The 16,179-nt window shown below is 40.2% G+C and overlaps 1 protein-coding gene across 7 annotated transcripts in view; it reads right to left on the bottom strand.

The window, feature by feature from the left end:
* LOC119917478 (girdin-like) overlaps positions 1-16,179 on the bottom strand; it is a 69,612-nt gene that overhangs the window by 18,474 nt on the left and 34,959 nt on the right. For all 7 annotated transcript variants that reach the window (XR_005447286.1, XR_005447287.1, XM_038737827.1 and 4 more), the window contains exons 5-20: positions 15,360-15,418; positions 14,450-14,533; positions 14,099-14,239; positions 13,146-13,318; positions 8,773-8,854; positions 8,127-8,285; positions 7,450-7,596; positions 7,181-7,325; positions 6,351-6,529; positions 4,893-5,030; positions 3,722-3,905; positions 3,439-3,569; positions 1,782-2,075; positions 1,295-1,477; positions 475-753; positions 89-213 (exon numbers count right to left, since the gene is read on the bottom strand). Coding sequence is in view for 5 of the 7 variants with exons in the window: in XM_038737827.1 (XP_038593755.1) it covers positions 89-213; positions 475-753; positions 1,295-1,477; positions 1,782-2,075; positions 3,439-3,569; positions 3,722-3,905; positions 4,893-5,030; positions 6,351-6,529; positions 7,181-7,325; positions 7,450-7,596; positions 8,127-8,285; positions 8,773-8,854; positions 13,146-13,318; positions 14,099-14,239; positions 14,450-14,533; positions 15,360-15,418 (2,503 nt within the window). In the remaining 2 variants the exon portion in view is untranslated. The remainder of the gene's footprint in view (positions 1-88; positions 214-474; positions 754-1,294; positions 1,478-1,781; positions 2,076-3,438; positions 3,570-3,721; positions 3,906-4,892; positions 5,031-6,350; positions 6,530-7,180; positions 7,326-7,449; positions 7,597-8,126; positions 8,286-8,772; positions 8,855-13,145; positions 13,319-14,098; positions 14,240-14,449; positions 14,534-15,359; positions 15,419-16,179) is intronic.

The raw sequence follows: 16,179 nt of genomic DNA, 5'->3' as shown, positions 1-16,179 counted from the left end.
CCAAATCCCTGTGAAGGCTTTTAAAAAACTGTTTTAAAAGCCTTCACAGAACAGTGAAGATTTGTGGCGTGTGTTTATGGGATGATACCTGTCATCAGAGCTCTCATCATGCAGTAGCCTTTCCTTGTTCAGGCCAATCTTCTCCAGCTCATGGGTTAGTTTATCCAGATCATTATTCATCTGCTGAGTCCGCAGCTTCTCGCTCACAAGCTCCTAAACACACATGAATTTTTCTCAAGTAACTAATAATGAAGAGGCATGATTTTAATGAAATAATGCTCATCAATAAATGACATAATCACTTCTCAATAACCATCCATGTTGTGTGTTTTCTAGTTCAGCAGTGATTCAACAACAGGATCATTTAAATAAATGTAGAATATTAACAACAATTTACAACAGATAACTTAATGTGAAGCTCAGTCTCAAGACATGTTGGAAATATTTTCAGACTTCTGTAAGGGCTTTTCTTACCTCTCTGAGTGTGTTGAGGGTCTTCTTATCAATGGTGGCCTGTTTGACCAGCTCCTTGTTCTCTTTCTCCAGATCTTTGACTCTCGTGCAGGAGTCCCTGAAGAAGATCATCTCCTTGCCCATGGTCCGATTTTCTTTCTCCAAGGTGGAGATCCGCTGGTTGTCTTCATCCAGCTTGGAGTCGCGGATCTCGGCCTGCTGCCGCAGACGCTTGTTCTCCTTCTCCAGAAGCTTCTTGTCTTTCTCCAACTGGGAGCTTTCCTGCTCCAGAGTCTTGTTCTGTTCGTGTGCGTAATGGAGAGCAAACAGATGAAACATCATTTGATGGAATTACTTTAAGTCTAAATGCCTTGTAAATACATGTTTGGCTAAAAGTGGACACAGATTAACCCAAAGGGACAATAATCAATTTTAACAAATAATCTGGGATAATCCAACTCTGCGGGGAAACATGCTGTAATTATCAAAATGAACTAAAACTTGTGACACTACTTCTCAGGTGCCAATTAACACATTTTTAGGTTTTATTTATTTTAACATACGAGATGATTTCAACTGCTGCATCACAAAACAACTCTCAACTACAATTTTTTGGGACAATCTGATTGACCCAGTTCTGCCAGGCAGAATCAGTCCATCCCAAAATAAGTAACTGTGTCAGTAAACTACCTACAGCTATCCCACTTGATGTTGTGCCTGTTCAGCTCCAGAGAAGAGTGCAGTCAGAAAATGTGTCCAATTTCTTTACAATTCAGTTTTTTCTTTGCGATTGTGATTATTACTACTATTGAATGCATTTCAAACTTTGGGGGGGCAGCACCTCTTGCTCCAGCTGTTCCAGGCGTTTACTGGAGATCTTGAGTTCCTCCAAGCTGCGTTGGAGAGTTTGATTCTCAGTCTCCACCTCTTGCAGCTCTGCCTCCAACTGCTGGATCTTCTTGCTGCTGTTCTCTAAAGCCTTCTGCAGGCGCTGGTTCTCTGTATCTAGGCCCTGGTAACTCAGCTGGGAGAAGAAAAGCCAGATTAGGATATTAAAAGCATCCATGAACTAGTTGTGCCGCTCCCTGATGTCATGATTTCTGAAACCCCCGTAACTTACCTATACAAATATTCATGGTGATAATAACGTTATGAAAAATATAATATCTAAGGTGCCTTTAACTCTACAGCTGTTCTGAACGACCTTGTGCAGTGTGCTTTTTATTTCTCGAAGAAAGCTTCTTGCCACACACATTTTAGCTGCGTCTCACTGCTCTCCAGCGCCATAAAAGTACATGCGATATGCACTGGCAGTCCTGAAGCATTACCTCTAGTCTCTCAGTCTTCTTGGATGAGGCTTTGAGCAGTTCCAGGCTGCGTTTCAGCTGGCTCCTCTCACTCTCTAGCTCCCTGTTCTCCGCTTCCAGCTGAGCGGCCTTAGACCCCGCTGACCGGAGACTCTCAGCCGAGCGCCGGAGCTGCAGGTTCTCTTGCTCCAGCTGCGAGTTCTCCTTTTCCAGAGCCTCCAGCTGGAAGGCCATGTTCTTCAGAGCATCCAGCTTCTTCTTCAGACGACGGCCCTCTGCCTCCAATTCAGTGTTCTCCTTCTCCAAAGAAGACACCTACACACACACACACACACACACACACACACACACACACACACAAGTGATGGGTGAAGATGAGTAAAGTGCATCTCTCTGACAAAAGACCACATATGTGAGAAGAGGGAGTCCAACTTGTAAGAGATTCTATGGAAGATCATAGCCTATCATGTAAGGCAGTACATATCGATTATTTTTCAAGTCGCTTAATCTAACGATTATTTTTTCGATTAGTCGCTTAATCTAACGATTATTTTTTCGATTAGTCGCTTAATCTAACGACTAATTTGGTTTATTCTAAAGAAAGAAAAGTTGCCTATTACTCGTTTAACATACCAATTTATCCTAAATAAATATCAAAAACATGTCTAATCAATAAATCTATATTTTATTCAATCATCCTGATGAAGCACATTAGAATAATGACAATAGCAGCAAATCTTAAAATGAATCAAATTTCCACGTCACTGATGTGTTGTGATAATAATAACTATAACAGACATTAATTAGGCTACTTTACTTAAAACTTTAAATGTTTCTGACATGGATTCATTTCAATACTGAGTAATGCAGTATGATAATAAAATGTATTTCTGCATCAGTGAACACCTGAAAGGACTCACAGACTGTACAGACAGTCACAGATTGTCTGTAATTAGATTCAGCTGTTCTCGCTCATACCTGGCCGTTAAATAAACAGAAAATATGAAACAGCCGATAGTTACATGACTCGCAGTGTAACGTTACCATGACAGCAGCGGGGCAGAAATTACTTTTAACATGAAGGCAATGAAGAAATACTACGTGTCCTCGTGCTGATAATGTGCCATGCTTGTGTGGCGACAGAAAGTAAACACGATTTGCGGTGCTGCCGTCTCGACAAAGTGCTGCGGCATCTCGACACACATAATGCACGTCGGCGCATTTACGTAATCGATTACGTTGACGAATCGCCCCAGCCTTACTATTATGTATATATTAAAAAAAAAAATCAAATGCATTAGGCCTAACTAGAGATAGTCCAAGTTCTTTCTCCCTGAGGCTGACAGGGATAACAACAAATGAAAATCCTAGCTAAAAAGGCTGGTAATTATTGCATATTGTCTGGGAAGCAATTCAAATTCATGTTCAAATCTAAAATGTACAAGAGCCAAATACAAACATTGCATTTCTCACGCAAACTGTTTTGTAAACCGTTTATTTCCCATGTTACTGTTACATTTACTAACAAGCTTTGGAGAATAACTAATATTCCAGATCCGATCTGACAACATGAAACAAAAGGGTATTCATTTGAACCATGTGGGGAAACTGAGACAGACAGACAAACAGAGCATACAGACACACAGGCATCTCAAAATACAAACAAAATGCAGCAGACCTTTTCACAGGTGATTCCAAGACTGGCAACTTTCTTCTGCAAACTCTCATTGTCCCTTTCCAGCTTCTGCATCTGAATCTCCAACTCCTCTGCTCTCTCACCTTTCTCCTTCATCACATCAAGCTCCTTACCTGCATAAGAAAAACACACAATCAGAATGATGATCATGTGAACTTGGTGTACAGAAAAGGAAGCCAGATGGTAAAAATTTGTATTCCTTGTGATCAAAAAGACCCAAAGAAAACCCAAACCCACAAAAACTATGAAATAAAACCTCACTTACGTAGTTGTTTCCTTTCAAACTCCATTTTATTGAGTTTGGCGGTTGTCTCGCAGATGGACTCGTGGAGAATGCGATTCTCTTTCTCCACATCCTTGACCCGGGCCTCAGCACCAACCTGGCAGCGCTGACGCAGAGACGACACCGTCTGACCCAGGTGCTTATTCTCCTGCTCCAGACCCTTCAGCTGGAGAAGAGACATCAGAGAGTTTTAATGACAGCCTCAGGTTATGTTTAAAATAAGTGATTTTGTCATCAACTCCAGTGCAGTAACTTATTAGGAACTTCATTAGGGCTATTTTACAAAGATATTAGGCAGGTCTCTCAACCCTGTTCTTTGTGGATTATCGGAGGTGATGAAAAATTCACCTTTCTGAATGTGTTCCGTGGTTGTATGACCTGATGCGTGGACAGCCTACAGTTCATTTGATTATGCGTTTTGAAACTGAATTGCCTTAATTACATCTCCTCATATCTACAACCAAGTGGACACACTTGCCCACACTAACCTGTGAGTGCAGTGTGTTGTGTTTTCTTTGCTGCTGTAGCTCATCAAGGCCAGATTTTACAAATCAGATGGCTAAACTAATTAAACTTGTCACATTTGGGTCTAAAAGAGTCCCTGCAGACACAAAGCAAGCGACTGCATCTGGGCCACAGAGTGCCAGAAATCTGTGTAGTCAAAAGATAGTGGTAGTTCCACTTAATAGTTTTTCGAGCCAAATGCAAATTAAGTGCACAACGTCTGCTCAAGAAAATTCTGTATAGACTTCAGTAAATTACACAGATTAGACATGTTATTTTCTTGGGAGTTTCCAAGAACAAGAATCAACAATGGTTTTGTAGAGAGAGCAGCGCTTATGACGCTCAGCCTCAAAGCCCTGTTTGTCTGACTGTTCTGACCATATACTTGTCCAGTGTACACTGTACTGCAATGTTAACTATATTTTAAAGCACATGAATGCTTGATGTGATTATAGTCATTCTCACAACAACTAGTCTCAAATAAGATACAAGGTTAACTGCGCTACCCTGTTCTGCCAAAAATGGCAAACATCACTCAGAAGATTTAATACACTTAAATACTTTCTACGGATGGAGTGGAGCTTGTTTAAAATTATGAGCTTCTGGTCATGACACAAAATTCCCAAACTAAATCATTGTGTGTGTGTACCTGTCTCTCAGAGTTTTCTCTGAGTGTTTCCAGAGTCTTTTCTAGTAAAGCCTTCTCCTTCATCAGGTCCGTACTGAGTGACTCTGCGCTGCGGAGCGACTCTCTGTCTGCGGTCAGTTCACTGCCCAGCTGCTCCAACTGTAAACAATGGTGAAAGTAACATTTTAAAATGTTGCACTATCTTGATTGGGATTTAATATTTAATGTTGGTGTTCATAACAAAAACTGAGTCTTAGTAATGACTCACAAAATGTTTGTCAACTTTTATGTACCATTTCATAAGTTGTTTCAGTTACAGATACCGATGCACTGTAAATAATTTTCTTGCATCACATCCTATGTTGCAGTATCACCTGTATTATGATGCTATTATTATTGTAACCAACGTATTATAGTGTGAGTTATCCTATTATTACTATACACAAAGAAGCTGGTGCAATTATTAATCCATGATCCAAACAAATAATACATCACCTCATTCTATCACAACTCTGCAGACAAACACACACAAGTTGATGTGCACATATACACAGATAGATACACGTTAAATGAGACTATTTCTGTTGTTCGAGCATACCAGCAGCTGCATTCATATTTTAATGTGTCCTAAAGTCACTCAGAAATACCATTTCTCACCGTGAATTTTCTCTTTGTGAGAGAAAAACACAATTTCATTGCTTTTTATTCAGAGGCCACAGAGAGAGGCTTATGTTTCTGAAAATAGCTGAGAGACTTCTCTTAGCGAGGGGCATTCGAGTGTCAAAGAATGGGGAAAAAAAGGCAATGCAAGAATGCCTGGATTTACAGCTTTGCTTTCATCCTCCTATCCACCCCTCTTTATACTCTCCTCCTTCTTTCTCTTTTTTATTTATCACCATTACTGTGTGAAAAGGCCTAAAGCGAAGTGCTAGGGTGATATATTACAGAGGAGTGCTGGTCTAATATGCTAATCTTGGTGGAGACCCTGATGAGGGGCAGGAAATTAAACTGCAATTCCAACCAAAGCTGCAAAGTGCCTTAAGACAGATACAGTCAATCTATCTATAGTACACACCTGATACATCTCTCATGCTCACTTGATTCCAAACAGTCACAGAAATAAAACATTTTTTTGGATACTATATGTTCTCTAGGTGTGTTCAAGTCCAGTCTACATATGGAAACTGTCCAACATATACATCCACACAATTTTCCTATTATTAAGTTAACTGCTTTGCAAAAAGGTATTTCATAATGAACAAATTATTTTACAGGCTATCTGATGGCTAAACAAAGCCTATTTTCCTTGTAAAAACACTATATATAACTAAGATATTACTAATAAAATGAGAGAGTGTTAAGAGTTTACCTGTGTGTGTAATTTTAGCATCGAGTTATTAAAAATGGAAATTACTTGACTGTTAACCTAACCCTTACCTAACCACAGAAAAACACTTGGATACGTAGTCCGTTGCTTACTTTCTGGTTTAGTCTCTGGTTTTCCTGGCTGACTTTGGCCAGTTTTGTCACGGTGTCCTGGCTGGCTGCTGCTTGGAGCTCCTCCACAGTCTTCAGCAGGGTCTGGTTGTCTTTCTCCAGCTTCAACAGACGGCTCGAGGTCAGCTCATTCACCTCCTCGCCCAGAGACTTCTGAGGGGCTGGAAGTAAATGACAGCAAGAAAATGTGGATTATACATCAATGTTTTAACAAATAAAAACAAATAAATGAAAAATCAGTTTCAATATTTTTGGTGTTTCAAGTCAGAACCACAGAGAAAATTAAGAGACACAAATCACTATAAATAAAGTTGATATTGTTGAGATTACAAGTCCATCAAAAAAATTAATAAATACAAAACCCTAGGGTCTAACTTAACAGGTTTTAGTGCTTTTAAAGTGCCATTTTAACAAACAACCCCCCCCCCCCACACACACACACACACAAACACAGATCCCTAGCTAGTTAAACCTCTTAACAGCTTTTATAATCCAAACGCACAGATAATCCTCCAGGAGCCACTGAATATTAATTACAGGTCTTAACCATGTGGAAAGAAAACCCAGTGGAGGTTGACAAATGCAGAAGAGCCATGGGGATGACGCCAGGGGCAAGAGCCAATGATCAAAGCCTGGTCTGTTGGCTGTCTGAGGCCTTAAACTTAGGTGACCATTAGCTGCATGATAATCCAACTCTACACCCATTCTTTGATTTCCTTCTCTTATTTAACTTGTTTGTGCTGCCAGTCAACATTCAGAAACTTTTTCTTGTTCACTGGTTTTAATAGGATCCATGGCTCCATTCTTCTTACCGTCGGTCAGTTCTGGTGTCTTGGATAGTTGCTCCAGCTCCCAGCCCAGGTGCAGGGACTCATCCATGCTCTGTTTCTGGGCCATCTCAAGCACAAGGTTCTCCTCCAACAGCTCTTCCATACGCTTACGGTCCATGTCCCGTTCCTGGAGATAACAGACGGTGTCTTGACATAAACACATATGCTGACTGCTGAAATGACCCTGTCCCTTTTTCCATTTTTTCCCCTTTTTTTCCCAACTTCTACTACTTCTTTTTTCTACTCCTCACCATCTCCAGGTCATGCATCTTGGATTTGAGCTGCAGATTCTCTTTCTCCAGGAGGTGCAGTTTGTCAGACCGGGTACGGGTAGCGTCCAACTGCTCCTCCAACATGGCCCTAGTCTCCAACAGGACCTGGTTGTCCTCCTTCAGCTCCTACAGAAACAAACATCAGCAGAGAATACCAGTTAAACAACAAAACATAAACACTGCAGCCATTACATTTTTTGTATTTTTTTTTTTGTATTATTAGTAACAGTATGAGCTGCAGTAGAAATAGTAGTATATTTTGTATAAATACTGTATAGTAGTAATACCGATATATTCTTAGGTTCAGGAGGTTCCTCTCGTTCCTTATATTTTGCTTCAGGGTAAAGACATGTCTCCACCACAAATGTTTTAGCAACATCTTTAACTTTTAATATCTTTTCTGTCTCAAACTTGATCACATTTAATTCATGCCATTGTCTACAGTGTTCCAAACAGTGCGACTCTTGTTACACATGCATCACCATTACCTGCTCCAAATATTTTACCTCATAAGTCATACTTTTTCTAAATATGCATGTCTGCATAGTATAAAAGGCTGGCACCAAATACAAAAGGTTTCAAGTGTGGCAGGGATGTTCTCTAATAAACACCGTCTTCTTAGCTTGAAGTAACACAGTGTGTGTGCCGTTGTGTACCTCGACTCTGGCCTTGTAAAACTCAATGTCATGAAGTCTCTCCTTGTATCGGCTCAGCTCGCTCTCCAGCTTGTCGACACGGATCGCTTTCTCTCTGAGTGCGTCCAGCTCGTCACGGTATGCCCGAGCCGACCGAGCGTCTGACAGCAGCTGGTAGCTCTGCAGGAGTTGACAGACAAATATAGAGCATTAATGTGTGGAAATATGTTTAAGTATTCTGAAAATATTTGCAAAAATCATTTGACTCAAGGGCATCTCTCTAAATAAGGAAAAGTATGAATAAAAATATAAACAGATATACAAGAATAGAACAAACTCTGCACACTATCAATTACCACGAACACGCATCCACACGCGTGCAAACTATCCTCTGTGCCCTGAACTCATCCAACTTGTTTACAGCATCCAGTCTGTTAGCCAGCCAGCCAGCCAGCCGCAAACTCCAAATCAAAAGCCATGTGAGGCTGTTGCTGGACTAAAGATAGCTCTAATAGCCTCTAATGAGCTAAGTCACTAGCTAGCTGATTAAAGCCTGGCAGTGCTGCAGAAACAAAGTACTTAGAAAGAGAAGGCAGCAGCAGATGAAGGGGCATTTAGGTTTGTGTGGATGTGGGTGTGCGAGGGTTGCCGTCACTTGTGCCATCACCTCTTGCTGAAGCCTCTTGAGCTCCACTTCCATGTTCTCAAGCTCCTGCCTGGTGTCCAAAAGCTGCTCACTCTTCTCCTCTCTGAAAAAAAGACAGGGAGGGAGAGGAGTTAAACGAGGATAAAATGGAAGAAGTCGGAGAATGTGAGAAAGAGGACAGAAAGGAGCAGGGAGAAAAAGATGCAGATATCTCTGCTCTTGTGATTAAGATGAAGCCCTACATCAAAAATAATGTGCCAAGTGCATGGGAGTGAATCAATTCAGAGTATAAACACAGACATTCCTTTAGGGCTGTTTCCTTTTTAAAGCTTACAGCCAAATCATTTAATGGTAGCAACCTATTGACCTAGTTGCACAGAACAGTTAGCTTTTCACATAATCTACCTCAGTAGCTTCAGCACCTTAACTTTACTTTCAGTAGTGTAGCATATTGTACATTTTTTGAGTTGTTTCAACAAATATTAATGTTATTAATCATGTAGCAATGCAAGCTTAGTGAGTTTTTAGCATCATTTTCAAGGGAGTTATGTAGTCAGTGTCAAGAGTGAATTGAAGAATCACTCCACTAAAATACTTGAAAGCAATCCCCTTTTACTATTTGGAGGTCATACAGTCCGTTTTTCTCAAAATGTGATTGGTCAAATTCAATTACATTGCTGTTAGCATTGACACATAGCATATGAAACATCACATTAAGCATTATAGGCCTTTGTCGGCAGGATAAATAAGCATCTCACATGTTGATTTCAAGACATCAACCAACCTAATAACCCATTTTCTTCAGTAAAAATAGACTATTGTGTCTTGTGTGTTTGAGCTACGGTGGTCAGGACACAATGTCTTTCCTGTGTCATGCCTTGAATTCAGCTACTAATAAACAACCTTTTTGTGCTGGACATCACACTCAGCATAAACACGCAATGACAAACAGAGAGGGGAAAGACATCAGTTAAAAACAACTGAAGAAAAAAAGTACCCTGTGACGGCTTCGGAGTTAAACATATGCAAATCTACCCCTGAGGCTCAAACCTACCATCTTCCTTTATTCTAGAGAAACTACTAGAACAGACAAGATTAGAGGAGAGAAGTAAGTTTTACATCTGGTTGTGCAATCGGTACTAAACACATAATTATAATGTCTCATTCTTTCACTCTCAATAGTAGGGTCTTGTTATCTGCTATGTAACACTTTCCTACATCATTTAAGTCACTGCGACATTTGCTGTGTGAGTTCTCCAAGCTCCTACCATAGAGGGAGAATGTGCTACTCTGTTTTGAAGGAAAACGACTGTATTCCTGAGATGCAGTTCTGTGTGTGTGCGCGCGTTTGCATGAAACCGCTCCACTGAACATCTGACGGCCTATTTGATTACAGCTCTGTGGAGTCTTGGAGTGCATCTCAAAAAGGGAAAGGCATACTTCTTTTCTTGCTCTCCCATTTATCTCCACCTTCCACCCACAGTTATTTGGGAAGTCGAAGTCACTATGCAGACAGGATGTTCCTTTACCCATTTCTGTTGCTTTCTTTCATCAGTTAACCCCCTCCACCTCCTGCAGCCCATCCCCAAATCACACCTGTCAAGTCGAGCATGGCAGATTAGCTTTGGGCTCATATTGTGGATGCAGCTGGCTCGGCTGCTTATGTTAATGGATTAGCACGCAATGCATCTGTGCAAGCAGAGGCACAAACACTATGCATTGCTATATTTGAAAATATAAAGGCAACCTTTATTCCTTGCACTCTACACAATATACCACACACTCACATACACTGTACATTTAAAATGAACAAGGATGACAGTACAGCGGACTGGTTTAAAATGCAATTTGTCTAGGGAAAAAAAATGTTCACACCAAGTTTAGATGTTGCTACATAACATTCCTGCCTTTCATCCCATTGAGTTGGTTAGAATTTGCAGTACTTAATGTCAATTTAATCGTTTAAAGTATATAAGACCTAATATTTTTAGCTGGGTTACTGTTTTGTAATAATCTCAACTAGCTAATAATTTTTTCCTAGCCCAGTCTAAACTATACATTTATACTCAAGTTGTTGCCAGTTTATTAGGTACACCAGGCTACAACTAATGCAGTCTAATGCAATAAAGCCTACCTTCACGAAGGTTGCAATGTAGTTTATATTGAAAGAAAGGTTCAATACATTTAAATTTAAAGCTAATGTGGGCATTTTAGAGGTAGATAAATGGAAGCAATACAAAATACATTGTTTAAAGACTCATAGTGGAATATCTCAGAGTGCATTGATCTTGAACAGGAGGAGGAAATGCAACAAAAACACAGTAGCTTTCAAAGAAACATTAAACAGACCACAGTGGGAACACTGTAGCATACCCCCCGGCTCTGACCTGGTCTCCTTAAGACACACACACACACACACACACATACACACACACAATATCTGTGCACGTGTCCAGACACAACAAACACACTTCTCTTTTGCCTTAGAGAACAAACTGCACTCATGTGAACAGACTACATCAGCATGGACAGATCCCTTTTTGTCCCTTGTCCGTGATGGAAATGTATGATCATGTGACTGGCCAGATACCACAGCAACACAAACAATACCATGGGAAAAAAAACAAACAAAAATAACTCATTGGGTTGTCGGGTGTAGTTCTGTTCTCCTTTTTAGGTCTACTGAAAAAAATGTCATAATGTAGGTCAAGGATGTATACAGGACATGTCTCCAGTGATGGATGTCAGTCCTTTCAGCACGAAAACCACAATGAAGGGCTCACTCAAGGAGAGATGCTTTTCGGTCTTTTCATGTGACTAAGCAGAGGGTGACCTGTGCTCCCTTCAGACTGTCAAAGAACCATAATTCTCGTCGGGGTTTATCCCTCACACATGTCATTGTCTATTTGACAAATGAGACAGAACAATGTCTCCTGCTAAAATACAGAAACAGAATGATACAGCATTCAAATGTGACCCAATGCCCTTTCCAGATCATTAAGATCCACTGCTAAAAAGTGCATAAAGATGGTTCATTTGAATACATTTTCAACTTTTAAAAAGGAGTTATTCTTCCATTATTTATCTATTATGAAATGTAATAACTGAACAAGTTCTGTCAAATTTGAGCAGTAAAAAAAAACAAAAAAAAAAACACTTTTAATCTTTGTAACAATGCAACATTAACACTAAGCATTTTAATGCCTCAAAGGTGATGATGGACTTGAAATCAGATCCACTCAAGTGTGAAAATTATTCCCAAGAAGTAGGGACCACTTGTTTTCTCACCTGACACAGACCGTCACAGAAATTTAATCCAAGATTAGTTTCAGTGGGGACTCTTAAAAACATTTTGTAAAAGAAGGATATACTATGAAGTACACAACCCCTCTTTACCCTTTTACAACATCACAGTTCCTGTCAAAGCACTCAGTAACACTGACCTTGTGACGCCAGCCAGTCTGTTAAATTACATGTCAAGTTTGTGCAAAATTTAAATACTTCCCTGTGCTACTTTTCTTCTAACTGCTCTGTGTTGACCATTAAGCCTTTGTTTGGCAAGGGATTATAGCACTTCAAAAAGGAAGTTCTATTATTCATAGGCAGGATTTAAAAAAGGCCTCATCAATGTTTGTGGGTGTGCATTTGTGTGATGCAGTCACATCACAGCAGCCTGGTTTTGTGAGAGTAGCAGAGATGTAGGAAGGAAATGGACTGCTGATCACTCTTCCTCTCTGCATAATCATTGCTGTTCTTTCAGCATAATGTTTAAGGCTTGAATACAGTCATAAAAAAACTCAATGATTTGTCAGGTCTCTAAACAGCAAAAAACACCACGGCTGGGAAGGTCATTTAATTTTTCTCTCTCCCTCATTTCCTCTCCACTACTGCTGCCTAATCAAAGCATAAAATAATATAACTAAAAGCAAACCAAAAAAAGTTGTAGGCAGGCCTGATATCAGGATAGAAAACAATGCAAATTTACAAAATTATGAAACTCTTCAAATTCATGACAAATAAATTTCTTAACCAGTGTGTATAGGTACAGTGAACTGTATGACATAACAGTAACACAGAAGCACAAGTACAAGTCCAAACGATGAGGACCTGACATCATCATCAACCAGCCGATGACGATCTGGGACTTTATGTTCCCAGTTCAGATTGAAACAGATGACAGTAAGAGAAGTAAAAAACGGGAACTACAGTAGCAAACAAGATTAGGGTTAATTATTACTGTCTAATTTCAGCAAATGACCTTTTTGTATGTAGCTCTTGAGCTTTTTTGGGCTATGGAGATTGAAGCAGATAGTGTTTCTATTTTTCTTTATTTTGTCCCCTTTGCCCCATTTCAGAAATTGAAACTGCTTATCTGATAAAGCCGCGGCACTCACAATTCTTGTCGAAGACGCCTGATCTTGGCCTTGGCATCAGCCAACTCCACAGAGAGGTGCTGTCTGCTTTCAGTCCTCCTCATACTGGGGGAGTCACCGGGAGATTGGGTCGGACAAGGAGCCAGTGGAGACAGCTGCACACAGTCTCTCTCCTGGGTCAACTCCACTATAGTCTGGATGGAAAAATGAGAGGGCATGTAGTGATATTTCTGCTGCGTATATGAGTGGAAGAGCATTGATAGAAGTCTGTAAGAGTTCATATTTGACTCTTCAAAGCCAGACTTGTGAAAAAAATGAACACACTAAAGAAAATTTGTATTTAGGATACAGATCTAAAACACTGTTCCTCTTTTCTGCCCAACAACATTCAACTGTTAAACTAGCATGGACTAAAGGCACAAAAACGGAGTCGATCCATGGATTCACCCAAAGCACCCCCACCACCCAAAAGTAGAACACAGGCATTAGGGCAAATGTAAATCCACAGTCCCACACGCAGCCGATTTTGATCTAGTGCCCGTGACAGGAAATGGGATTTTAATTGAGAACGGCTGGTCTACACAGTGATAATCTGGAGGCTATTAGAACTCCTGACACACAAAGATCAACTATATCAGTGGTGGGCATCCACGTCCTATGGGTGGGAAACTCATTTAATGACGCATATACTCTGAATAACGCACACACACACACACACACACACACACACACACACACACACACCATGAGGCAGTTAACAGTTTCAACCCTTCCTTCCTGAGGCTGCTCTCTTGTGGTAGGAGCAAAAAGGGGAAAAGTTTCCACATAAGCTTCTACAAGTAGGCCATCATTTTCATTAGCAAAAGTTCTGTGAGCTGACATCCACAAACATGTACTGCACATGACAGAAAAATAATAGAAAAACACCGGGGGAAAAAGTACCACACTTTCCTAGTTGTGCTTTATCTCATTACCTCCAGCTGTGTGTCCCTCTCATCTACCAGGTGTTTGAGATGGAAAGCCAGGTTTCTGGAGAGGCTGTCCAGGTCCTCAGGGGGCATTTCCCCACTTTCCAACCACTGCAGGTCCACTACATTCTCCTGATTATGAGTCACCTAAAATCACATTTGTTATATCAACAACAACAACAACAACATTCTGTCTCCTGATGTACAGAAAAAAAAAAATGCTGTTCAAAGATGCAGAAAGAAAGAACACCTTGTCAGACTGGTACATTATTCAAAAGTTTAACCTTTTTAAACTATTTACTGGCCCGTTCCCACTAATGGCATACTGTATATTAGATGGAGCCAAAGGAAAAATACCTCCTGGATGTGAGATGCTATGGCAGCTTTGGTGTCGAAGTCCAGAGTCTGGATACGCTCAATGTACTCTTCCTTCTTCTCGCACTTTAAACACAGAGGGGATAGGAGAGCTTTTTGAGATGTTTCAGGTATGTGGGTTAGGGGGGGGGGTCACCTGAAGGTTAGTAGGCCAACATGGCAGACACATTGCAGAAGTTGCTACAACATACAGGTTTCCAGGAAGCAGTAGTTGTATTTAGGAAAGTAGTCTAGTCTTCAAACGCAAGTTTATCGTCTGGATCAGGAGAGGATAATTTTCCTCTCTTGCTGCAGAAGATGAGATTAGAACAGGACTGTGCACTAAAGACGTAACCTCTTTTTCACTGTTAATTCTAACTCAGCACCAGGTACTGCTGGGCTTAATGCCACCTTCAAGTAGACAGAATATTAAGTCAGAGTCACTTAGATGAATGCAACCATGGTGTCTTTTTGCTAAAATAATAGAGCCAGTGAAAGGTCAATGCTCTTGTTTGAAATGCAGTGAGTAACAGCTGAATGGGGCTTTGTCACAAGACAGGAAAGGTCTGTTGTGTGACAGAGCAAGAATTAATTCATTTTATCAAAAGACAGCCAATTGCTGTAATCAAGGGAGGCTGAACCAAATTGAGACTCTTTTAGATTTCTGGTTTTGGAAGATAAAAGTAAACATTTTACCAACTAGTTTAGTTGAAGAACTTCACAACATAGGAAACATCACAGAGTGGGATCGTTTAAAATATCAATATTTTGAATCACAGGCACAAATTGACTTTCAAAATTTGATTGCCATTTATTATGAAGTTGCTTGGTCCCTGCTCCTTGAAACCTGAATTAACATATGCATTTGTGAAAGTGTGTAAAAGCGTTTAGGTGGACTAAATTGTGCTCTTACCTGGACAGCACAGCCTAGTAGCAGCAGCAACAGTTTTTTCATCTCCTCCAGGCCAAGCTCTAAAGAAAGAAACAAAGATACAGAGTATTATTACTACACCCAAACCACTTAAGTCTGTCGGCAGACACCAAACATAACACCAAACCAAGCACAAGAATTCAAATTCTGTCTTGTTTCTGTTTTGTCTTGTCTGACATTCTGTTCAACCAGCTGTTACATAGAGTTTGATGAATAAATTGTATTGATAGATTGATAGCGGTAGAAACCTTGTGCCTCGAGCACTCCATCACAAAATGAGAGGTCTGTTGATCGATTTAGTATGATGACTAATAACGATATTGTAAAGCCCTTCTTTTCAGTGACATTTTATAAAGTGCTTTGTAGCAAAACATTGTCATTTTTTAAATTACAGCTATAAATAATTAGGTCATAGCAGGCATTTCCAAGGTACATTTACCAACTCTGACGCATTTATTTCCCAATAAAAAACAAATCAAGATTTAGGAGGTAACTGTTAAGGTGCTATCGTTGCCTCATTTAGAGGCAGGAAGATTTCCCCATCCATCCCAAATTTACTTTGACAAACCAATTAATAAAATTCTTAGGTCATTACAATTTCCCCCCAATAAAACCTCTTCCCCTGGTTACAGTGCCACAATGTTTTCCACAGTGCAGTGAGCTAGCATGATGAACTCCCAGTACTCTTCCACATATCAGGACATATTGTCAGAAACTTCTGAAACTTATAAACAGCTGCTAGAATGCTCAACAGGCCTCAACTCATCTGTGGGATTTGAGGCTGAACAACAAGTACGCCAGG

This window comes from Micropterus salmoides, unplaced genomic scaffold (genome assembly GCF_014851395.1).
Source record: "Micropterus salmoides isolate LMB-PRFRI ecotype aquatic unplaced genomic scaffold, ASM1485139v1 Ms_hic_scaffold_22, whole genome shotgun sequence".
NCBI lineage: Eukaryota > Metazoa > Chordata > Actinopteri > Centrarchiformes > Centrarchidae > Micropterus > Micropterus salmoides.
This window is presented reverse-complemented; position numbering and strand designations above follow the sequence as displayed.